The sequence below is a fragment of the Mirounga leonina genome, unplaced genomic scaffold, assembly GCF_011800145.1.
Source record: "Mirounga leonina isolate KUSES-001 unplaced genomic scaffold, KU_Mleo_1.0 Mir_128, whole genome shotgun sequence".
Classification (NCBI taxonomy): Eukaryota; Metazoa; Chordata; class Mammalia; order Carnivora; family Phocidae; genus Mirounga; species Mirounga leonina.
Window position 1 is genome coordinate 8,701,612 of NW_023270320.1, and position 26,022 is coordinate 8,727,633.

At 42.8% G+C, this 26,022-nt stretch overlaps 1 protein-coding gene across 1 annotated transcript in view; it reads right to left on the reverse strand.

Annotated features, from left to right (window-relative positions):
- UNC5D (unc-5 netrin receptor D) overlaps positions 1-26,022 on the reverse strand; it is a 559,949-nt gene that overhangs the window by 192,820 nt on the left and 341,107 nt on the right. The window contains exon 3 of the mRNA XM_035004059.1: positions 19,130-19,273. Coding sequence (XP_034859950.1) covers positions 19,130-19,273 — 144 coding nt within the window. The remainder of the gene's footprint in view (positions 1-19,129; positions 19,274-26,022) is intronic.

The following is a 26,022-nucleotide window of genomic DNA, read 5'->3' on the forward strand; positions in this document are numbered from 1 at the left end:
GATGCGGGGCTCGATCCCAGGACCCTGGGATCATGACTTGAGCCGAAGGCAGATGCTTAACCGACTGAGCCACCCAGGCAAAAATTTTTTTTTTATAATATAGCAAGGAATATTCATGCAATTATCCAAAAACTCTGGAAAGAGAAACGCATAAGACATCATAACCATCCATGATAATTAAGGATAAGGATTTAAACTCCTAGGTCATTTCTTCCAGAACTCCAGTAGGGAAGACCGAACACTTCAGTGGAAGAAGGTGGGGCTAGAGACTGAGTATGTTTGAATTCTGGGTCTGCCACCAAATAGAACCTTGATTCCGTAAGTATCTTTAGCTCTCTCCGCCTTAGGCCCCTCATCTGTAAAATGAGGACAATAATTTCTATTACATAGAGTTTCTGTGACAATTAAATGTTAATATGTACAAAATCCTTTTAAGAGCCGGGTACATAACATGGCTTAATAAAAGGTCACAAATATGACTAAATCCTATTATAAAGCCATGATGATTAAAAGGGGTTGGCTTTTTCATAAATCAGATATACATATTAATTATAAAATTTTAGAGCATTTTTCAAAGACACTCAAATGAAAAGTGTAAGTTAGTATATGGTAAAACCATAGCAGTAATAAAATACTTATTGGGTGTTAGAATGGGGAAGATGCTTCTAAACAAAATGAAAGGAAGAACACTTAAGGAAATGATTGGCAGATAATTGTTTTGGCAGATAATGTTTGGTAGATACTGTTAAAATTAAATTGTTTCAATCTCAAACATTACAAGCAGCATTATAGGCCGAGGTTTGACAGCCTTAATACATAAATGGCACTTTTGAAACGAAGTAGAAAAGATAAATACCCTAAAATAATATGGCAAAGGGGTATTTAAGCAAAATTTACAAAAGAAAAGACATAAATGGCTAATAAAGATAATTAGAAGGCCCAATAGCACTAATTATTAAAGAAATGCCCATTTAAAAAGCATCAGCAGGTCTCTACTTTTCCAAACAGGCTTTGTTTTGTCCGTTTCTTTAAGTACTAATCCCCAGAATTAGTGTGGAGGGGCGCCTGGGTGGCTTAGTCAGGTAAGCGTCTGCCTTTAGCTCAGGTCATGATCCCAGGGTCCTGGGATCGAGCTCCCGGTTGGGTTGGCTCCCTGCTCCGTGGTGAGTTTGCTTCTCCCTCTCCCTCTGCTCCTCCCCCTGCTCATGCTCTCTCTCTCTCAAATAAATTAAAAAAAAAGAAAAGTGTGGAAAACTAGTCAACACTGCTAGATGAAGTGAAAATGGGTCAACATGAAGAGCAAGCTAGAAGATGTGTCAAAATCACTTTACGAGTTCATTTATATGTTCACTTTCTAATGAATAAATAAATATGTGGTATATCCATACCATGGGATGTTATTTGCCAATAAAAAGAAATAAAATACTGAAGTACATATCATAACAGGGATGAATCTTGAAAATAATATGCTCAGTGAAAGAAGCCAGACACCAAAGACCACATATTGTAGGATTCCATTTATATGAAATGTCCAGAACAGGCAAGTCCAGGGAGCCAGAAAGATTAGGTATTGCCTAGCACTGCAGACGACCGGGCTGGAGGTGGGGGGAACATGGCGGTTAATGGGAACGGTTTTATTTTTTGGTGTGATGTAGTATTCTAAAATAGACTCTGATGATGGTTGCACAGCTCTGAGAACACACTAAAAACTATTAAAATGTAGACTTTAAATAGATGAACTGGTGGCAAGGTATTGTGGATTATATCTTAATAAAGTTATTATTTAAAAGGGTTCATTTACATAATTCAAGAAATCTCCTTCTAAAATTTTCTAAGAAAAGGATGAGAGAGCTGCCTAGAAAAATGTGGCATGGCAACATTGCTCAAATCATCACTTATAATGCTGAACATTTGCTAACAATCGAAATATTCAAAAATACAATAATGGATAGTATCTTTTGGTGCATTCATATAATGGAATACTATGCAAATGTTAAAAAGCTCAAAGAATATTGTAAATTGCAACTAAATATTTGAATAAATTGCCTCATGAGATAAAATAGCATGGAGTGAATGGTCTCTTTTATATTTTTTTTAGTATGTGAGAACTGGCCACCTCAAAATGTAATAATTATGTTTTTATAGAATGCATCTACTTCCAAATAAAAGTAGGTACATCTGCATTAAAACCTGCTTTGGTAGGCAGGCCTCCTAATTTGCCTTCAGGTTTTCAGTGTATGTGCAATAGCCTCCTTCATCCACTCATGCTGTGGACCATGGGCCAGACACTGTGCCTGGCAGTGAGGTGTATTACTGAACTCGACACACACCATCCCACCCTCCCACAGCATATATGCTAGCAGAGAGAACAGACATTAAACAAGAAATTAAGATGTATATAAATGAATGATGAGATAGAGAAGTAGAAAGTTCTGTAAGGATCTACCACAGTGGGACCTACCTTAATCTAGTGATTCCAGTAAAGTTTCTTAGAGAAAATTCTAGGTAAACAGAGGTAGAGAATCACCCAGCCTACATAATACACACTGTACCACTTTTACTGTTTCAATCAGGCTTTTACTGGCTTTTTTTTTTTCACGTAGATGTTCTCGTTTCTTTCTTGCAAGTCTCTGCAAAATGCCTGCCTTGCTACCTCTCTTTCCATAAGTTATCACATCACATAAGGACACTCTTTTATTAGACTTGGTCTTCTATTCATATATGTTGAGAGGGTGGAATATAAATAGATTTCCACCTTCTGATCTCACTTACAATCATGCTAACATGGTCTCTGGAAAGAAGAGAAATAGTAATTTTCACATTATTTTGTAGAAGGGAACTGAACCAAACTGCATACATACACAGCAAGATCGAAGGTTTTAAAATTTTAAAATAGCAACTGGTGTGGGATTACTATATATGTTATAGGAAAAGCCCTAAAGAGAAACAGTTCAACATGTCAAAGATCTGCTGCTGGATGAGCCTGGATGTACCAATTCTCTTCTTCATTTGTTTCTGCATTTTCTAAAATTTCTGCAATGAACATGGATTATTTTTACAGCCAGAAAAAATAGTGTCCAAAAAAAGCCACTCTTTCCTAGGAGTTGTCAAGATTCTCTAAAGTAGATCAAAGTGAATCAGAAACCAGGGAAGAAGGACATTTTGTTTCATTTTATTGTAGCAAGTTTCACTCTTATCATGTTTATTAAAGGAAGCAAGAAGGACCATATTTTTCAGTCTTTTGTGAATTCTAAAATATTCTTTTTAAATTTGACTCATAGGAATCTGTGCACGAGGACAAATTTTTCATTTGTCGTATTCACTGCCTTGCCTCTAGTACCTAGAAGGGTATAAAGTAGCCACTCAATAAGTATTTGTTGGATCAATGAATGAGTTTCCATTTCAACTCATCCAAATGATTATGAACTTAGATACAACTAGATCTCCAATAGTTAAGATAACTAGAAAAAGCAAACACATGAAGAGATAAATGTACTATAATGATGTTAAAGTAACACTTACTCATTACCCTCGTGTGCGTATGAGCACACACACGCACACGATGTTAACAGCAGCAGCGCTGACCAACGTGGAGCATTTCCCCGTCTACCTCAGCTCCTTCTTCACCCCACCGCCCTGTCCGGCTCCACAGCAGAATGCCAACCAGGCTCAACGCAACTGGAAGCAAAGACAGCAGCAGGATGGAAGAGGAGGGCAAGGTGATGAAGCCAGGTATTTGGCTAACCTGTAAATCATCTAATCAGCACCAGGATCATCCCGAGTCAGCAGCGCCTACCAATAAGCAGTCCATCTGGGGCGAGGCCATGGGAAACAGTAGCCTCCCCTTCCTCACCCCATGCCCTACTTGGCCTTTTTCTCATTTTCCTTTCAGGCTACTATGTTAGAAAAGTCATTGTAGCACAAGAAAATCAATAAAAATTCAATTCCGAATAATAGTTCTTTGTGGCTCAGCAACACCAGGGAGTTATTGGCTCATTCAATGTTCTGGCAGTTAATGCAATGAAATAAAAATAATTTACTCATTCAAACCAAATCAGCCAGTGAAAAATCATAGTCATTTTTTTTTAATAGTCATAGTCATAGTCATTTGTTAAGATTGCAGGAGGATGGTACAATGTCCCATTAGTGTCCAACGACACCGGTATGCAAATCAGCTCTGAATCTCTCCCACCCAAATTTTTCGGAAGGAACAACAACCCCATTTGTCATACATAAAAGGAATTTGTAACTTAGCCAAATACAGATCATTTGTTGGAATAAAAGGGCTGGTTCAAATGCAGAACAGATGGAAAATGAAAGTCAAGGCCCGGTGCCCCCATTTGGTTCTTCCTCAATCCTCTAGCCTTTAGGTGGTTATGGCCTGAGAAGTCAGCTACTAACTCCAGTTCCCAGAGGAAGCATATAAAAGGCTTCCTGTCAGGTCAATTCCTTCCTCTACGTCTTCCTTGCCGGCCTGGCTTAAGTTCTTCTGCCTTGCTGAGATCTACGCATTCTGCACATTTCTTGACCACTGATCCATAGTGATGCCAGACTGCTCCTATCTTTCATGTCTTCACTGTGGATCTTTTAGTTCTGATTTTGCCATGTGTCCTCAAAGGACAACTGGCCCCAAAGCATAATTCCACATCTACGTTTCTCTTTCCTAAAATCTGTGACTATTGTAGGCTTACCTCCTGCTGAGTAAATCTTGCAGCAATAGTGAAGGAGGGATACCTTTGACCATAGTTGAATTGCACAGGCCTCTCTGCATTCCCCATGGCCCCGCCCTGGTGCCAAGCCATGAGCAGGCTCTGTTTATTGGGGCAAGAAGGCATTTGGCTGCTTACGGGGGTCCTGTCACTCAGAGACTCCTCAAGGCTGTTTTTCAGGGGCACGGAATAACTCTGGGACTTTGCTAGATGCCCTGTGCTCTGCCATCCCTCTGCTGTTCAATGGCTGTTATCAATAAATCGTTTTATACCCAGTCCTCTGTGTCACTACCCCTTGCACACTAAGTAGCCTAGTTTGTCAGGCCCCAGTGGTGCTGCATTCAGCAGTCGGGATACATTACAGCGGGGAGAAACAGCCACAGTCTTACAAACTGCTTTGAGCACTAATATAACCTGCTCTCTATTGAGCTATTCTCAAGTCAATACATTCCATTGCGTTTGGTCTCTTTGGTTGACAAGGATGCAAAACTCACTCAGAGTCCATCAAAAATTGAACATTTATTGAAAATCAGAAGGACAAGAATCTTCATTTTGAGTCTGGGACTGATCAGAAAGCAAGAAAGACCACAAACTGGACTTGAAAGAGAGAGCAGGTGTCACACACAAGCAGGTCCTAAAGAGACCGTAACACGGCCAAGCAAGGGGATGAAGAGATCCAGTGTAATTCTGTCTACTGGGTGCCTGCATAGTCCTCCTAGCACAGATGTGGCCTCTGTCACTTGTGTTCCTCCTAATCAAGTGCCTCTTGTTCTACCGTCTTAATGACCTCTGCGTATCTCTTGCTTGCACTCATGTCTTCGCCTGTTTCAGGGCCACCACAACCTGCTTCTTTGTCAGTGTCTGTCCCTTTGTCTTGCCTCGGTTAACGAATGATTGATTCCCTTTCAGGATCAAGTCATCCTCAGAAGAGCAAGAATCTAGAAGTACATAATCATGTGAATCCTTCTTGAGAGGGTCTCTCATACTGAATTTACTCCTATGCAGCAAACCTAGGCATACATTCTTGGTCTGATGGATGTGAGAGTGGGCCGAGGAGGGACACAGCGTGGCCACCTATGCTTATCAACACCACCTCCCTCAACAAAGGAATATGAGCAGGACTCCATACAAAGGAACCATGCCTGTAGAAGGATTTCTGAGGTTTGCTTTGACTCCAAGCTCCATTAAAGGCACTTTCTGTGTATCGATTATATTGACTTGGCTCATAGAGGACAGCTGAAGTTTGACCTAAATAGCAGATCTTCATAAGCTTCACTAGGGAAAAGTTATTAGGTGAAAATATAGAAATCCTTGGCTCCCTTATTTCTAAGGCACTAAATCAAATTAAAACAAAGCTAATAACTCTCATATTGTATCTTTACATCATGTTCCACTGAATGCTCTTGGGAAAATGTACCCCTAAGCTCCACATCCTATGAGTTTAAGAGTACAACTGTCCTACTTGCTATGCTAATGGGGACACTGAGTCTTAGATGAATGCAGATGGACACACCAAACCAAAGTGCTTTTGATGGAGGGAAGGAAAAAAAAAAAAAAAAAAACTGCAGTCCCAGGAATCATTGACTAGACCGGGCTGCCCAGCTCTGAAGAAGTATAAAGAAAGGTCACACTGCTCATCCCCAGTGTCCCTTAAGCCTCACCCCCACTCCCAGCTGCACTAGCACTCCTACAGCTCAGCATCCTGATGAACACTCGGATGCAAAACAGACTCCACGGTTGAGGAGAGTTTTAAGAACAACAAAGACATGAAGAATCACTCCTGACTTTCCCGGTGCCCTCACAGCCCTCCACAGAAGATTAGAAGGATGTGAACTGGCAATGAGGTTCAAAAGAAATGACCTAAAAGTAATCTGAAGCTTTCCATACCCACCGTCTCACTAGAATTCAGTACTAGTACTGCTGAGATAGAGGAGGGGGGGTAGGGAGTAGAAAGTGGGGGAAGAGAGTCCAAAAGAAAAAGCCACCCCCCAGTAAGAATAATTTTTTTTAACCTGCCTTTTTAGCTTTCTGATTCTCTGGTTCTTCCCCTACTCCAGGTCTCCCCAAGGCCAGGAAGGTCAATCAGGACAGGATGTGGCCAGTGTCTTGAGCATGTCAACACTGGAATATACCACCAAACATCTAGCACCCCTGCCTCCTGCTTGGCCCCATACAGCAACTAAGTGAAAGGAAAAAAAACCTTCATTTTGCTTTACTTCAAATCAATCTTGCCAGAACAAGAAGGATCTAAGAGATCATGCCAGCCAGAAGTTGTGCACCTTTTTGGGAGCAAAAGCATTCTGGCTTCAGCGTGGAGAATATATTTTAAGATGTTAAGAATGAAAGCAGGGAGGCGATCATCACAGTAAAGGAATAACAACTGTTAGTACCAATGGAGAGAAGTGGGCAAATTCAGGGTTGTTCTGGAGATAAAGCTGCTACTGGGTGGGACGTGGCTGGAAGAAACACAGGAGTCAAGGATGATGCCTTGGTCTTGTCAGGAGCACCTGAGGGGCCACTACTGAAGCAGGAAAGATTGGAGAATAAACACAGATTTGCAGCAGTGTTGATGAAGTGAAAACCAAGAGAATTTTCTTTGGCATGTATTACATTAAAGATGCCTCCTAGATACACGAGGTGGGCAGTGAGTAAAGAAGTCAGGAGATGAGGTGTAAGGTCAGGGCTGAGAGTCATCTGCAGTCAACAAACAGGACCTGAAGCCATGGAGGGAAAGATTTCACCTGGGGAGAGTCTGTGGCTTGAGGAGAGAAGAGGTTTCAAGAGGGAGGCCTAGAGCACCCCAATACTTAGAGGTGGGAAGAGAAGGAGAAACCTGCACAGCAAACAGAACTGTGGGTACTGAGAAGAAGACAAGACAGCATAAGTCATAAAAAGCAAGCTTGGGTCCCAACCCCCAGGGATTCAGATGTCATGGGTCTCCAGTCATCTTAATCTCGAAGCGTCTCTCGTGTGACTCTCACATGCAGCGAGTTTGGAGGACTCTACACAGGAGCACAAAGCTAGTTGGCTGAACCCAGAATGCAAAGCCAGCTCTTCTGACCTCTCCTTCATGCTTTCTGCTGCTCCTGGTCCTTCTCCATAAGCTTTGAGAACATGAACCCTTCTAATCTTCATGCTTATATTAAATCACCATCCATTCCTCAAATGTTTAACTCTAGTCATTGTTCTAGCTTCTCTCTGTGGTCAAATTTTTGGAAAAGGCTATTCATACCACCTCTGCTTTCTCATCTCCTATGGATTCCTAGATCCACTATGATCTCCTAACAACTCCTCTCAGTACACTGCTTTGCCCAGATCCACTGAGCCTTGAGGTGATCACATCTCACTGACTCTTCTCACTTCTTACCTTCATCTTTGGATCACATGGACATTAATGACCACTGATTCCTTCATACAAGTCTGCACCCCCTCTTAGGTCTCCCAGGGCCTCTTCAACCCTTCTCTCCCCAACCCCGGTCTTTTTCGTGGCTCTTTCTCCATTCACCCCTTAACCATTTACAGAATTTCACTCCTGGACTGCTGTTCTGGTCTTGTTCCCCTTAAATCTCTCTGGCTCTGGGGAAACGGAGGGTAGGGGATTTAGAAAACAAGGCCACATCACTGCCCTGCTTACGATACTTCAATGGTACCAGGCCACATCCTGGGTGAGTCTAAACTCAACAGAGAATTCAAACACCCTCCGTAATGTGACCCTATCTACTTCTAGCTGCATCTCTTAGTTTTCCCAAGTAGTACATACCGTTCCACCTTTCTGTGCTTTTGCCCTGTTCTTTAAATTGTTAACCCTCCTCCCTTCTCAGGAAGTAGCTCAGATATTAACTCAGGAAGTGTATCTAAGATCTTGAGAAGCAACAAATTGCCCCTCCCAAAACACATTGAGCTTACCACTAACATGCCTCATTGAAAATACTTGTTTCAAACACAGCTCTTCCCTAGACTGTAAACTCTTCACAGGAAGGGATGGAATTTGATTTATGGTTGCGCTATCTAGAACATGGTAGAGAATTATTCATGGACGGCTAAGGATGGCTAACACTTCTACATCTAAGTTAGCATTCCTTTGCTACTTATCAAATTTCTAGAATGTCCTTATTCTGGAGGAGGGATACAAGACTAATTTAATACTATGCCAAAGCTCAGGGTCCTCATAGATTAATAAAGCTTTAGTTTTGTTTTGCTTAACAGCTGTTTTCATTATCCATCAGAAGATTTCCTTAGTAGAGAAAACGAGGGATGAAATAAAATCTGTATCCTCTTCCCTACTACATGGACGTGTTTACAGAAATGGCCATTTTCTAGGAAGTTTAAGGTTTATTTTTACCACAAGAAAAGCAGCCTCATAGTGCTAAAAAGGTGGTGGCCATATTTTTGCAAATTCTTCTTGTTCAAATAATGGAGGCAAAAAGCAGCATGAAGGAATAGTATTTGGGGAATTTTTTTTTCAACGTCCACAGTAGGTCATGTTGTGAAGTAACGTACTGCTAACTAATAATGCCCATCTTTCAGGTGGGTGTGCTCAACTGTGCACAAGTAAAGCCAAAGTAACACCATTTTAATCAATTCCATTCAAACCATTCTACTCTTTTCACAGAATCACGTGTCTTATTGTTCAGTATTTCTCACACTTTCTACCGAAGTGTCCCTACAGGCGGGCAGAGGAGAACAGATATGAATCTGCACTGCATTGATGGGTGGGGCCTAAAAAGATAGGACACATGCATGAAATGGTCTTAAAGTTTCAAGTTGCATCTTCACACAATTTAAGAAAATTTTGCTTTCTACTCCTTGAATCCATGTTTATATTCGACTGACCTAAAAGGGGAGTATGCCTGATGCTACAGAGAGAGGCAGCATGTCTACTCTGAGGTTTCTTGTCTCCCCAGAACATCCCTGCAGCGTTACATGCAGGGCTGGCATTTTGAGAGACATGTGAAGTTAAAAATGACCTCTTATGTAAAATGTTCCTCAATTTAGGTTTGGTCCAATGTTTTCCTATGGTTAAATATAGATTAGACATTTTCGGAAGAAACAGCACTAAGTGATTCAGTCTGCTCTGTCCATCACATCGGGAGACATACACTGCCAACGGGTCCCATTGTTGGTGACGTCAACACCCATCACTTGATAAAGATGGTAGATGGCAGGATTTTTCACTGAAAAGCTATGCATTTCCCCTTGGTAATTCTTAAGTATCTTGAGGAGAGATACTTTGAGATTATATCAATATCCTGTTACTCCTGAAACATTCACCCTCTAGTTTGAGCATCGGGGATACTTGTCTGAATCAGTGAATATTATGATGGTGCTAAATAATGATTTTCATTTATCCACTTAACTCTAAGGGAAGAGCTCTCCCTTTGCACCCATTTATTTATATGTTCATTCAGTCATTTTTTCAAAATACCAGTATGGATTTTTGGGTTATGTACTGAGTTATCATCCATCATTACCAATTATTTTGATATTCAAATTGTCCCATATTTGGCCAGTGGGAGTCCTTTCTAGTTGGCTGATGTCTCCTCTTTACATGTTCAAAATGAGGGATATTATACAAAATTACTGAGATTTACACTTCACTCAGTGTCATGCATGACAAAGGAAGACTGAGGAATTACCTGGATTAAAGAAAGCTAAAGTGACCTTTCAACTGAATATAACCCATGATGATTTTTGTTATTGTTAGAAAAGGATGTTACTGAGCAATTGATGAACTATGAATAAGGTCTCAGGATTAGATGCCAGTATTGTATCCATGCTAATTTCTTCATAATTGTACTATCTATAACTATTCTTCATAATTATACTACTAGTTATGTCAGAAAATATCTTTGTTCTTTAAAAACACACACAATGAAGTATTTAAGGGAAAGGGGGCATCATGTCTGCAGTTTAATCTGAAACATGTCAGAAAATAAACCATAATAGTCTATATACAAAAACATATATAAACACAGAGAGCTAATGCCAATGCAGATGTGGTAAGATGTTAACATTTCAAGAGTCTCAGTAAAAGACTTAGGGGGATTCTTTGTACTACACTGTAACTTTTCTGAAGTCTGAAATTATGTCAAAATAGAGAAAAAAAAATAAAAACCTCTATTAGTGTATATTTTACCTACTCACCTAGTGCAGTAATTCCTTCTAGAGAATCCCCACCAGACATGTGCCCCTTGGCGGCCTATGCACAGTTTACAGGAGAACATGGCCAAAAGAGGAACGCTTTGTCAACGAACATTTCTAGTTGCCAACTTGACCCCAAATATGCATTTGAAAACTTAGATCCTATGATGCTACCTCTGGCTTTGGAGTAAAGCAGAATAATCCTGTCCCCAATTCTGCATGGAATCAGAATGAATGAGTCCCTGATCTTTCTAGGCCAATTATTCCCTTTTTATATAAACATTACGTATATGAAGGGATTTCCTGAACCATCACAATTACTGCCACTCACAGCCGGCTTCATGGGCACGGGGCCAGCAGGTGGTCCGGGGCCCCCTGCTTGACTGAAGGCTCCCATGTGGATGGGCTTCAAATTCTTAATTTTTTTTTTTAAAGATTTTATTTATTTATCTGAGAGAGAGAGAATGAGAGAGAGTACATGAGAGGGGGGAGGGTCAGAGGGAGAAGCAGACTCCCTGCCGAGCAGGGAGCCCAATGCGGGACTCGATCCCGGGACTCCAGGATCATGACCTGAGCCGAAGGCAGTCGCTTAACTGACTGAGCCACCCAGGCGCCCCCAAATTCTTAATTTTTGAACAAGGGGCCCCACACTGTCATTTTGCATTCAGTCCCGCAAATTATGTACCTAGTCCTACCGCCACAAGCCTATGTGGTACCTTTGTGTAAATCAGACACACGTGAACACACAGCTTGAGAAAAATCACCTCTGTGCCGAGAAAAACCAGCCCCCGCCTTCAGGTGATTGCAACCATGGTCCAGGTACACATCCTGGCTGGTGGGGTGCAGGCTGCATTTCAACCCCTATTCCCTTCCCTGGCTAGATGCTCCCATACAGTGTCCAGCTTTGTCTGGAGGCCCTGACTCTCATATCTTCAATCATATTCATATACAGTTGACCCGTGGACAACATAGGTTTGAACTGCGCAGGTCCACTTATGTGTGGATTTTTTCTATACATACAGTACAGTGCTATAAATGTAATTTCTCTTCCTTTTGATTTTCTTAATAACATTTCCCTTTCCCTAGCTTGCTTCAATTGTAAGAATATAGTGTATATATAATACACGTAACATACAAAATACTTGTCAGTCGATTTTGTTATCCGTAAGGCTTCCAATCAACAGGCTATTAGCAGCTAAGTTACTGGGAGTCAAAAGTTCTCAGGTGGATTTTCTTACTGCACGGAGGGGGGTCAGCGACCCTAATTCCCATGGTGTTGAAGGGTGAACTGTAAATTAATTTCAGTCTAAAGGAAAGGATCAGCCTTTGGCAGAGTGAAATAATATTTTCTCTTTACTTTGGCCACATTCTTCCATGAAGAGGGGAAGGAGGGTTTCCAGCTTTTGTGCAATTTCTACCAAGTACTGAGTGGTCTTAACAATTTTTTCCCATAACCTGTGAGTAAATTCCATGTGCTGAAAAGAGAGGAATGGACACTGCGTGCAGAGCTGGTGGCCTTGGCCTCCTTCAGCCACACACCGCATATCATGGAGTTGTATGGTTGTAATGATTCACCTACTCCCAAATCCCTTTTGACCCTTTCTTTATGGCAGTAAAGATCATTAGGAGTATGCACAAGGCAGGGAGGACAGATATGATCCTTATAATAATGTCCTGCTGAGTTATGGGTTCGCTAAGAAGCCAGAGGCCCCGTTAGTACAAGGGCACAATCGTGACAAACTACTAACAAATGTCCTTTTCATAGAGTCAGATCTGGCATTGATGAGGTCGCCTTTTCAAACCAAAACAAACATTCCTAATACCAGGAATGTTATCTATCAGTCTCCGTAGTAGGCTCACAAGTCAAGCCAGTGAGGGTGATACAGTTGAATCTTAAAGCAGGTTCCATTCTAAGAAGGGAAATAAATCCCCAAATAACTTCAAAATAACTATGATTCTGAGCAAATTATAATAAGTACCATGGGACAAGTACTAAATAAATTGCTATGAGAACTCAGAAGTGGATATTTAGATCTTAGCAGTTTTGAAGCTGGAGATGCTATGGGGCCCGGGGAGGGGGTGGGGTGGGAGGGTGGGCGTCTTTGTCAATGGTTCAGCTGGCTTGTCAGGTGCTGAGGTCAATTAGCATTAAAGGATTTGTTAACTAGGTTTCATAAAGGAGACAGCATACAAGATGGGCCTTGGATGTGGGAATTAGGTGGAAAGAGGTAGGAGTGCAAAGTGGGGCTGAAAATACGCTCCAGGGAGGAGAAAGAATATGAGCACATCACAGAGGGGAAAAGTGGGTCTCATGTCCCAGAATCTGAGCTGTGCTAACTTAGTGGAAGCTCAGCACACTTGCATGACTTGTGGTGGGAGATAAGGCTAGAAATGTAGGTTAAGGCTGCCTGTGACTATCAGGCAGATGTGCCTATATTTATTCCTATATCTAATGTGCTGTCAGGAAGGGGGGTCATTGACAGTTTTGAGCAGGTGAAATTATCAGCGCCATGGAGCTGAGATCCATAATGGAGGTTTAACTGGCTGTCTCTATTCTGTAGTTTCCAAAAAGAAACTACCACCCCCAAAAAAGAAACAAATAAAAATAATACTGTTTTTACTGTGTGCCTATAAAATTAGGTAGAGAGTTCCCTAGCTTTTAAATGAGGTTTTCCTTTAAACTCTCCACTCATTCTTGGCACAACGACACAGATATTTTAGAAGCAGCCTATTTAAATTATATTCAGGATGTATATTTTATAGATCTTTTTTTTTTTTTTTTAAAAATCAACAAAACAGTGGTTTCCTGCTGTGTTTCATTCCAGGGGGGCAGCTTGCTATGTGACTCAACAGACACCGGCTTCCCCTCTTTCCAGCCCCAGCTCTTCTAGTCGAGAAAAGGCCCACGTCTCAAGCATCAATTGGCCAACCAAGGGTTAATGATACTGGCAGAACATCTGGTAAGCCGATGAAGAAGAGGGAGAAAAGCGGGCAAGAAAAGCAATAGCTAAGCAGCCAAATGTTCACACATGAAAGTAAACAACTAGGAATAATTGAATATTCCTAGTTTTGACAACGGTCCAGCAGCAGAAGTAACAGATACCGCAGCGGCCCGGCTACCTCCAGCTGGATTGAATCAGACAAACGAGAGAAGGCCCATGGGAGTCCCTCCCTGGAGACGGGCTTCTGCCAACCTGGTGGGAGTGGCGTGGGGTGTGGCTTTATTTATTTATTTTTACCTTTAGAAGATCACTTTTGAAACAGGGCCTCAGCTATTTGCAGCCCCGGGCGTTTGGAAGGAGGCCAACATCTCCCTGACACAGTGTGGAATTATTAAGGAAAATACAATAGTTTAAGATGACAGGCACTTTGGCTACTAAAACAAAGCCCATACTGTTTTCTCGAGGCGAAGGCAGCAACATGTTGTGGCTTCATATGTGTGTGTGTGTGTGTGTGTGTGTATAATACACACAACTTATATGCACTGACATATATTCAATAAATGCAATAACTTTACCACGAGGAAGAATTTACTCAGAAACAGAATGGAAAAGCAATCACCGCTCTCCTTAAGGAAACACTTAAATGCACGTGAACTTTTCTTTCTATGATGGTTCTCCAATTCCATCTGAAAGGAATCAACATGGCATAGTAGCAAGAGCAGGGAGGAGGGGTGAAATGGTGTGATATCTGGCTCCACGATATCTGCCATCTGCTGGGTGGACCTTCGGTCAAGCCAACCTAACTCTTCTGAACATCACTTATAAAGGCATGAAAGGATGCAGTTGGACAAATGGGTTAAATCAACATTTCCCAAATAGTGCCTCATAAAGGTTTTTTGGTCTTTTTTTTAGGGTCTTGCTACTCAAAGTATGGCCCATGGACTGACTGGCAGCATCATCTAAGAACTCTTACAAATAATAGAATCTCAGACCTCAGACCGGACTTACTGAGTCATTTTAATTGAATCATCTGTATTTTAAAAAGATCCCCATTTTCATGCATGTTAAAGTTTGAGAAGCACTGTCTCTGGGCAGGATGTCCCAAGGTTACCTAATCACAGAATTGTCTGGATAACTTCATACAAACACAGCTTCCTCGGTCCCTCCTCAAGAATCTGATCCAACAGGCCTGGGGTGGAAGCTAGGAATCTGCACATTTAACTGATAACCCACGTGGGTCCATGTCAATAAAAATACGAGTTAGGGCGACTGGGTGGCTCAGTCGTTAAGCGGCTGCCTTCGGCTCAGGTCATGATCCCAAGGTCCTGGGATCGAGTCCCACATCGGGCTCCCTGCTCGGCGGGAGGCCTGCTTCTCCCTCTCCCACTCCCCCTGCTTGTGTTCCTGCTCTCGCTCTCTCTCTCTCTCTCTGTCAAATAAATAAATAAAATCTTTAAAAAAAAAAACAAAAAAAAAACCCCAAAACAAAACAAAATACGAGTTAAATAAATAAAATAATTGTATTTATCCTGTTTCCCTTTAAAATCAAATGATGTCTAAGTGATATCATCATGCCAGTGAACTTCCTGATATTCTTGCAGAGATTACCTAATATGATCACGTCAAGGCACTCCAGTCAATACACCCCTTGGCTGAATGCCTCAATTGCCATGAAGGTTTTGCTTGTTGCAGTTTTGAAATTGTTAAATTCTGAATGCATCGTCGGTTAAACGTAGGAAGCATAAGGAGCTCTGATGTTGAACTACAATAATTTAATGAATAATATAAAAATGATACTAATTTTGCAAAGTCCCCTCAAGACAATTGTCATCAGATTCATAAGCTACATTCATCTATCAAAATCCTTATTTAGCACATTAAGATGTCTTTAGTACTTCAAAAACCAATCTTAAAAAGAAGAAACACAGTGACAATTATATCCAATTTGGCTTTTCATTTATTGGTAATAAAGACTATCCTCATGTGCAATGTGTTATTTGCTGGGAAATACTTGCAAATAGCAGCCAGAAATCTTATTTCAACAAAACATGAAAGTTATTAAAAAAAGAGAGAGAGACCGCACCTTTTTCCCCCCTACAAGCAAATGAAAAGAATTTCAAGCAAGGTCCTAAAGGCAATTTTTCCCCTCCACTTTTGATGCCATTAAACATAGTTAAATTTCAATTTACATTTTAATGTATACTGGTCCCCAAGTCAAATGCAATATTTAATGACAAATCATGTTTTGACTTGCATAAATAATTTTAAATAAATTAAAGGATGTGTCACTTGATACATAGGAAAAAAATTAAAAAATGTGTTAAATACAGGAAATTGCATTAATTGCATAATACAGGTTTTAATGATAATTTTTTAATTTAAAAATCACATGCTTATCATATTCACATGTGCATATCCTATACAAGAATGACAAAATGATTTTTTTAACACCTGAAGAGAATGATGAGACTATTACCACAGAAGTATGAAACAACTCTAAAAAGGCAGGAAATGATAGAACAGGGTTTTCCATTTGTAACGTTCTTTGATCCTATCATACTTGGCAGAGTTGGATCATAAGGCTGCTCTAGAATGGATTTTTAGAGTCCATATAGCCATAATCTGCAGAAAATTTGCTAAGGCACTACAATTTTAATTCAGTACAATCCCAGTTTTAGTCAGTAGTAAGACACCTACTGAGGAGATGCCAGTTCTTTGGAGGCTCAAGTATGTCATAAAACAACAGCTAATAACTGATAAGGCTGATAAATCTCTGTGCCAGGTAGAAATTTAAACACTTTCTAGTTATCAATACCTGTAACTCTTGAAGTAGGCACCCTTTTATCCTTAGAGACATTAAGACACGAGAGATGAATAACTTGTCCACCATCACAAAACCAACTAGTGGAACCAGAAACCGAGAGGAATGCAGTCCTTGGCTTCTTAACCACCACGGTACACGTGGTGACCCTGAAAATTATAGGTGCAAAGGCCCACTTCAGAGGAGTGAGGCTGATATTCAGAATAGCCAAGCGCCTGGAAGGATATGGTGTACATGATCAAAGGTTATGGGACATGAACAAAGGAGAACTGGAGCTATTCTTTGCCAAACTTTGTAAGCGAGGGGAAAACCCCTGGAGCTTTCTAGCAAGCAGGTGACAATCAGAAATGAAGCGAGCAGGGGCGCCTGGGTGGCTCAGTTGGTTAAGCGACTGCCTTCGGCTCAGGTCATGATCCTGGAGTCCCAGGATCGAGTCCCGCATCGGGCTCCCTGCTCGGCAGGGAGTCTGCTTCTCCCTCTGACCCTCCCCCCTCTCATGTGCTCTCTATCTCATTCTCTCTCTCAAATAAATAAATAAAATCTTTAAAAAAAAAAAAAAGAAATGAAGCGAGCAGGTGTGGAGGTGAGAGAGCCTGGTGGTGACAGATCAGTGAGATGTTATTTCTAGTAAATCCTAGAATAGGTCACGTGGGCCTCAGAGACGTGGAGGAAGGGGGGGGACCAGGAAAAGTGATGTGGAGAAGCCACACATGGAGGGAGGCCATGTTGCAATCCCCTGTGCTGTCTGGCCTCTCTTTTTTTCAGAGAGAGAGAGAGAGAGAACTTGGAAGATAATCCGCTTCCCCCTGACCAGGACCAAATACCAAGACTAGCCTTGCCGAAGCCACGTGGGGATCACAGAGCCGGTGGTGTTAAGGAAGGAAGAGTAAAAATTGAACATATATTCCCTCTTTCAGCTGACCGCTACTTTCGAGTCATAAAATATTTGTTGGCTAAAATTAACTAAATAACTATAAGAAAATGGTTTCCCATGGCTCTTCCATCAAGAGCACGGCTGACGCAATGACCTCTTCTCCTTGGCCTACTAGGGCTCAGTCAACATCCAGGAAAGGGCCTCCCAAATTGCCAGTATAATGAAGGTGAAATGCATATTTTGAGAAGAAGATTTCATATCCCAAGAAACATAAATGTCTCTGCAAATAGCAATTCATTCCTATTCTCAACCCCTAAACCATCGACATCTGCTATGAATTCCTTGAGTCCTCAAATAAATCCCCCTTGTCCCGTATTCTTTATGGCACTCTCAAAAGGCAGCATTTGAATAAAACTTCAATAACCAAGTCTGCCCTCCTTCTCTCAATTTCTTTCCGGAGGAGCTTTTACACTCCTGGGCTCACAAAGGAGGTTTTATGCGGACCCATCAGGGTGGGAGAATGGGAGTAGGGGAATGAAGGCATTTTAAGGGAGGAGAAAGGAAGTTTCTGTACTTCTAAATACGTTTGAGATGATAAAAACACTGATGCTGAAATATGATGAAGAAATCTTGGGACTCTCCTGAAAAGGAATTTTCTTCTCCCCCCCCCACCCCCACCAAGTGTCTTTTTTGGAGTTCTCCGTGGGTCAAACACATGCAGTTTTAAAACCCATTTCTGTGTTTTAAGATTCAGAAGCAAGAGGTTCAATAGTAGGCTACAAAGATCCCTTAATCTTGGGCGCCTGGGGGGCTCATTGGTTAAGCGACTGCCTTCAGCACAGGTCATGATCCTGGAGTCCCAGGATCGAGTCCCGCATCGGGCTCCCTGCTCAGCGGGGAGTCTGCTTCTCCCTCTGACCCTCCCCCCTCTCATGAGCTCTCTCTCTCTCATTCTCTCTCTCAAATAAATAAATAGAATCTTAAAAAAAAAATCCCTTAATCTTTTTTTTTTTTTAAGATTTTATTTATTTATTTGACAGAGAGAGACACAGCGAGAGAGGGAACACAAGCAGGAAGAGCGGGAGAGGGAGAAGCAGACCCCCTGCTGAGCAGGGAGCCCGATGTGGGACTCGATCCTGGGACTCCAGGATCATGACCTGAGCCGAAGGCAGTCGCTTAACCGACTGAGCCACCCAGGCACCCAAAAAATCCCTTAATCTTTAATGTCTTATTTTTGCAGATTTGCTGGAAAGAGCAGTAAACAGTCACTGCTCACCTTTTTCCATCAATGCCCCTTGAACTTCGTCACTGACAACGAACAGCAGAACCCATTCACCTGGGTTTCTTTCTCTCAGGAACCGATTTCCCTGGCATTGTCAAGACACCTGCACTCTGACGGTCTAGGCAGAATCGCTTAGCCTAACTGATTGGCTGATTGCACGCCAGAGGAAAGTATCAAACACTTAAAATACAACTTTAAAACAGTAAATTTAGCAGCGACAGAGATGGTTGTGATAGTTTCTTGATGTCCGTTGGTCTCGAGTCTACAGAAGCACCCGGCGCATCCCAAGCCCCTCTTGGGCTCTACTGAACTCTGGCCTGCATTCCTACCGGACGAGACCATCCCCCCTCATGTACTCACAAGCTATGCGCACGGAGGCCTTCCTGCTTTTGGAGGTCCCCAGGTGGCTCCAGGCCACACACTGGCACCAGAAGTCCTCGGGCCCGTGGAAGTCCTCTACCTGCTGTCTGGTGACGTTGATAAACACCTCCCGGACCTTCAAGCCTGATGGGGAGACAGAGCAGATCCACTAAGGCCACTTGTATTTTTCAAACAGGAAGGTAAGGCGACAAACCTTTTCTTGTTAATTAAACAATTCTGTTTTTAATCAAGGCGAGGTTTTAATTACTCTGGCAATAATATATTGCTGCCAATTAAATTCCAACAGCTGAGTAGGCTGGAAAGCATGAGTGTTAAGTATTGCCCACCAACATGGCTGCAATACAGTATAATTTTCACAGGACCTTGATTGGTGCTCTTTCTTGGTCTTCCTTGGGGTAAAACCTACTATGAGGAATGCAGTATCACAATTAACTTCTGGGGTTCTAGAAGGTAAAGAGGCCTCAACACACGGACCCCAGAGACGTAGTTCCAGGTGGTTCTAAATGGCCCTCCCCCTGGATATGGCCGTGGGCAAGGGTCTAGCAGTGTGGCTTAGGAGAAAGAGGGAACCATGATCATGTGTGAACAGGCAGGAAAACCGAGGAAAGGCCAAGCCTTGGCTTCAAAAGCTTCAGACAACAAATGCGATGCAGACAAATTGAACTACGTTAGTCTCAAAGCCCTGACAAGAGAGCCCAGGAAAGCTCCTCTGGCCGTGGCCATCTGGAAGGAAAGGAAGGAGAGGCTCTTATTGAAAGAGGAGCTGAGGCATCTGCAAAATAAGATAAAACTAAGACAGCCACCTCTTAATGTTTATTATTATTATTCATTACTTTGCATCCTCCTAACAGAAAATGTGCTGGGTTTTTCTTAAAGGGAGTGTGAGTTTCTTCCAAACCCCTGACCAAGGACTATCAGCCTTCCTTTCTTTGGGAAGAAAGGTCACCTTGCACAGAGTGCCAAGGATGAAAGAGGACACTCCTCGCTAGCCATGTCAGTTCAATCATCATGAGCCATATAGCAGCCCTGACAGTCCGAGGGCACGCTCCGTCCACCCTACATGCTGAGGCTGTGCCTTGCTCTGGGACAGGTGGTGTGGGAGAAAAAGGGGTCATGCCTACTGAATTCCACTTATGTACTTAGCATCACGATAAGCCTTTAATCTACTCACTCACTACGTTTTCACAACACACTGATGCAGGAAAAACTATCGCATCCCTACTATGCACACAGAAAAACCGTCTTAGAGAGATGAATTCTTTTGTCCACAGTTACATGGTCTGATAATGGAAGATCTGCGGTTTGAACCTAGATCTGTCTTCCAGCAAAACCAGCACCATGCGCAGGTCCGTCTCAAAAACTAAAATTCTGTCCCTGTATTTTAGGTGCTTACACTTCATTATGCAAATAAGACTAACGCAGGGACCATTTAAAGAAATATTAAGTGCATGATTATGCTTTTTCCTTTAAATTCAAAAGAAATTCACGGGACAGAATCATCAGTATAACTAAATGAGCCAGGGGCTCCTGAGGGAGGAGGTGGAATGGGATTCTATCTTGGGTGGTGAGAGCATTTAAAGAACAAGAACAGAGGTGTCGGATTAGTCAAGGCTGGGAAGACATTTCCTTCTCCCCAGTCCATAGCATGTTACTTACAGTGTGTGATGAAAGAGAGTTTTATGACCACATAAATCACCAGTGTGCAACTGGAGTTACATTCTCTCAATTTTGAAGAGGGACCACATACAGAAAATCATCTTGATGACAGTTGATAATCCACGTTTCCCTGTTTGGGCCAGGGCAGAAGTATACACTTTTTTCCCTGGCAGAGATGTGGGTGTCCCCAAAGCTGTGCGCCACACTGAAGAGGAAAGAAGCCTCAGAGGGGTTTTGATGGACGGTGGTGTTTTCGTCTTTGCACTTAAAGAAATACAAAGTCTGAGTGGGAGGATAAGGGTTAGGAGGAGGTGGGGTTGGCAGGTGAAAGAGACAAGGAGAATCAAAATTAAGCCACCGGACAAAACAGGAATGGTTAGGACAGAAAGCAGACCAGAGCTCGGCCACACATGCTGGGGATTTGAAAATAAGTTGAAATAAACAAAAGTAAGGAACTGGGCTGTAGAGCAGAGGGCTTATGTTCTATTTTTCTCTTTGATTTGAAGCAAATGGTGTATGATTTACTTTGACTAGTGGAAGGGAAGAGAGAGAACACCAAATCAATGCATCCAGGTGTCAGAGATCCTGTCACAGGACCAAGGGACCTACTGAGACAGAATATGCCCACCATTTAGGAATCAGGGGTCTCTCAGAGAAGCATTCAATTATAAGCTTAAGAGGTCTGCTTGTCCCTCTGTTCCTCTCCCACTTGCTTGTACTCTCTCTCTCTCTTTTTTTCTTTTAAAGATTTTATTTATTTATTTGACAGAAAGAGAGAGACCGCCAGAGAGGGAACACAAGCAGGGGGAGTGGGAGAGGGAGAAGCAGGCTCCCCGCTGAGCAGGGAGCCCGATGCGGGGCTCAGTCCCAGGACCCTGGGATCATGACCTGAGCCGAAGGCAGATGCTTAATGACGGAGCCACCCAGGTGTACCCCCCTTCAAATAAATTTTTAAAAATCTAGAAATGTGGTAGGAAGGGAAAAATGAAGGGGGGGAAATCGGAGGGGGAGAAGAACCATGAGAGACGATGGACTCTGAAAAACAAACTGAGGGTTCTAGAGGGGAGGGGGGTGGGAGGATGGGCGAGCCTAGTGATGGGTATTAAAGAGGGCACGTTCTGCAGGGAGCACTGGGTGTTATGCGCAAACAATGAATCGTGGAACACTGCATCAAAAACTAATGATGTACTGTATGGTGATTAACATAACATAATAAAATTTAAAAAAAATCTAGAAATGTGTTCAAGCTAAGGTGGGCCTATTCAATTCTATTCTATGTATTTATTCTTTATCCATCTTATGAGGACATCTAAGTTATCAGCTTCCTCTAGACTGGAAATGGAGACAAACACCACCACAAAATGGTTCAGGATGATCAAGCTTATGACATAGGGAGTTTCCACATCCAAACGTCAAAACTTGCTATGATTTCATCTAGGCACCATGGTGTTTTAAGAGTACACCCAGGATTTGTTTTACTGAGGTATGGTAAGATGCACACGAAACAGAAACACCTGTCCTGAAAGGAGACCTTTACACTCAGAAAGCACTAGAAACAACAGGCACAACACACCATGCAGGACCACCTGGGGGATGCTAGGAGGCAGAGGGGTATGGGGAAAATGGGGCAAGAGCCTTTACTGTGGTTTCCACGGAAAGTGGCCAGGTAAACAGGCTTAGAATTGACTAGTTTGAATAATTTCAGTGGGCTCTGGGACATAATGGCTGTCCCTAGTTGTCAGGTTCCTGGTTCTGATGCAAGCATAGGGGCCTATTACCCCGCAGTCCAAGAGCTTAATAAAAGAAGAGGCTAGGGGGATGGGCTCTGGATTGGCTGGTTTGCACATGAAAGGCACTCTCACAAGCCTATTGTTGGCTTTCTCTGGGAATCAGCCAGCCCTCTGGCAGGACAGTCCCTCCAGGGGCAGCAAGACCCCAAGATGTCAGAGCATCAAATACAGAAACTAAACATGGACACACGGACACAGAGACAGACAGCTGCATATTTGTTTTGGGAAGCATAAACTGTAGACCACGGACCGTCACCGTGAAGGTCCTACCTGACTTTACCCCCCTCCTTTAGACTAACTGCAGGTGAAAGCCCGATGTTGAAGTCACAGTTTCAGCGTTAGGACGGCTCAGTTACAAGTCCTTCACAGACGCTCTCCCAGGGGACTGGAGAAGCCAAGTGAATATAAACCACCTATTTCTAAACACAGTATATTTTCCCTGCAGGGAGCATCGGGGTGGCAGGCTTCTTTAAAAGGCCACAAGTGACATCACCACCCCCACACCCCCAAATACACTATCTGTCTGGATTAGGCCTTCTTCCGACAGGAAGCCTTCAGTCTTGTCAAATCATTCCCTCTAAGAGAACTCCTGGAAAACCATGAATACTTTCTATCTATTATACTTATCTCTACCATAACAAGAAATCATTCTATTGAATAAAAAATTTTTAAGTAGTGTATTCCCTCTCAAATCTCCATTACAGCTGTCTAGTAATACACATACACACACACACACACACACGCACACAAGTGTGCGCATGACAAACATCCACGGAGACAGCTCTATTTAAGGAAACTCCACCCACTCCCCTCCACTGTGGTTCATCCAACAGTGTTGCAGAGATGGCCATCCCCTCCGGCATCTCCAGAGAAGGCAGCTAACTTGTTCGTAGGAAATGCTAGCGAGGAGCAAAAATCCCAGGCAAACAGAAGATGACGTCACATAAATAAGAGTACCACTGTACCTGATAACTTGGGTAACTCTAATAAGCACGGAAAAGTCCAACCCTTTAAATTATTGTGTAAATTATAACCGTCGGCCTTTGTTATGGACTAGAGTCTTCCAGAATATAAAAATATGACTATGGGACTGATATGCTAATAAGCTTTCTACGCTGTTGGATGGTTCCGCTGTATGGAGACTAATGTTGGCAGCAGATGAATAATTGCTCTGCATGTACTAAACATAACAGAGCAGCAAAGAGCTTCATCATTTGTCAGCTTTATTTGTTTAAATGAGAAAAATGCTGACAGCAGTTATTGCTGTAATCCCCTTATTTATCAGATAGAAAACACTAGTTACTCTTAGCAGGTCTAATCCTGTTGGGAGACTAAAAGTTACAGAATTTTCAAACTAATTGAAGGTATGCGCTTTAGCGCTGCAAGAAGAGAAATACAGAAGACAGCGGGAAGGGAGATGTTGCGAGAAAAAGAAGGAAAATCATTTATTCCTGGCCAACTTTTAATAAAAGGGCTCTATAGCCTTAGTCTTAACTTGTTGCGTAGAAAAGAAAGAACATTCAGCACCATGCCAACTGCAGCCCGGTGCCTAAGAGCTGTCCCACGCCTTTTATCTACTGCTCATTATCACACTTCCACAAAGCCCAGGGGCAGCATCCTGCTGTCGTGAGGGTTGCCAGCCTGCTCTCACATACACCTAGTGATGGGCACTTAGGGAGGAATTCGACCCAGCTCTCCGATGCTTGCCACCCCTCACAGCTTCCTGTCCTTCAATCGTTTGGAGGTCCCTCTGTAGCCGGATGCTTGGCTTAACTACACTGGATAAGACTAGATTCAAGACGGGAGGTTAAGGATCCCTCTTCCTCCTCGGAGATACTGTTCATATCCCAAAACCACCCGGACAAAGTCAGAAACTAGCAAACCAGTTTTGGTGAATTGTTTTCTCATCCGAGGCTCTGTGGCCCTTACCCTGGGCCAGGGTAGCTCAGCGTTTGACCAACCCCGTGCTTTGTTTTCCACGTCGTAATGTTTCGCAGTTGGGGATTTACCAAGAGAATTGCTTTCCGTAAACAAAGCTCCAAAAAACTCTTTCCAGTATAGCTTCATGAGTAGCATAGGGCCTTCCTCATTTCTTCGGGAGAGGAAAAGAAAAAATCAAACTCCTCCTGAAAAGCAACCATTCAGGAGCCTGCTCTGATGAACCATCATTTGCCAAGGTGTCTCAGTCCCCTCTGATGTCTGTATTTGGCTCTGAGACAGTCCGTCCTTACTCCACAGTCTCCTGAGAAGACAGAAAACAACCATTCTGCTGGAGGAAGGGATCCACCACTTCTAGAAGGGAATGCTTTTCATGTGCCTCTTCTTCATCCAGGGCTGGAGCCTCGAAAACAGGCTTCCACAATGAGAAGCTTCCCCGTATTTTGAATAACATTGCTATTATCATTACTGATTATTCTACCATTCTATAGCCCTTTACTTTATTAGTGCCATCACATGCATGACCTTATTTCATCCTAACACCACATTATTGTTGTTTCTATTCTTATCCTGCTGCAGGTCCCACATCATAGGAAATACATCAAAGATGTTACACAGTTTGCAACATACATTATTTGAAAACAATAACCCAGCGCATCAAACGTGCCTGCCACTCTGCTAGGGGCTGAGGAGACCATGACAAAGTAGATGCTCAAGGTTCTTTTTTTTAAAGATTTCATTTATTTATCTGAGAGATAGTGACAGAGATCGCGTGAGAGAGCACAAGCGGGGAGGAGAGGGAGAAGCAGACTCCCCGCCGAGCAGGGAGCCCGATGAGGAACTCAGGATCATGACCAGAGCTGAAGGCAGATGCTTAACTGACTGAGGCAATGCAGGTGCACCCCGCTCTCGCCCCCCTCCCTTTTTTTTAAGATTAGATGCTCAAGATTCTTGCCCTGAAGGAGCTTACAGGCTATTGCAGGAGACCTCTCAACCTGCCCCAACAATGCGGCATGAAAACCGCCATGACGGGAGTGCAGATGGCTCAGGACCACATGGGAGTGGCTTCCTACCTCTTCAAAGCAACAGGAGCTTCATTCCACCGGCGACTTGAAGTCTCTCCCCTTACCTAGTTAGGATGACATCTAAAGCAAGGCTCTCGTAAGGACACCTGAATCGGGACACGTATTTGAAGTCTCAAAAGTCTGAGAAGCATTTCCACGGAAGTGTGCCTCCATTTCTTTGGGGACTTAGATAAGATATCTTCAGGCCAACACACTATTGAAAATAGGAAGTTAAATGTAGATAATTAAAAGGTAGGACCAGCGGCACCTGGGTGGCTCAGTCATTAAGCGACTGCCTTCAGCTTGGGTCACGGTCCCAGGGTCCTGGAATTGAGCCCCGCATCAGGCTCCCTGCTCAGAGGGAAGCCTGCTTCTCCCTCTCCCACTCCCCCTGCTTGTGTTTCCTCTCTCGCTATCTCTCTGT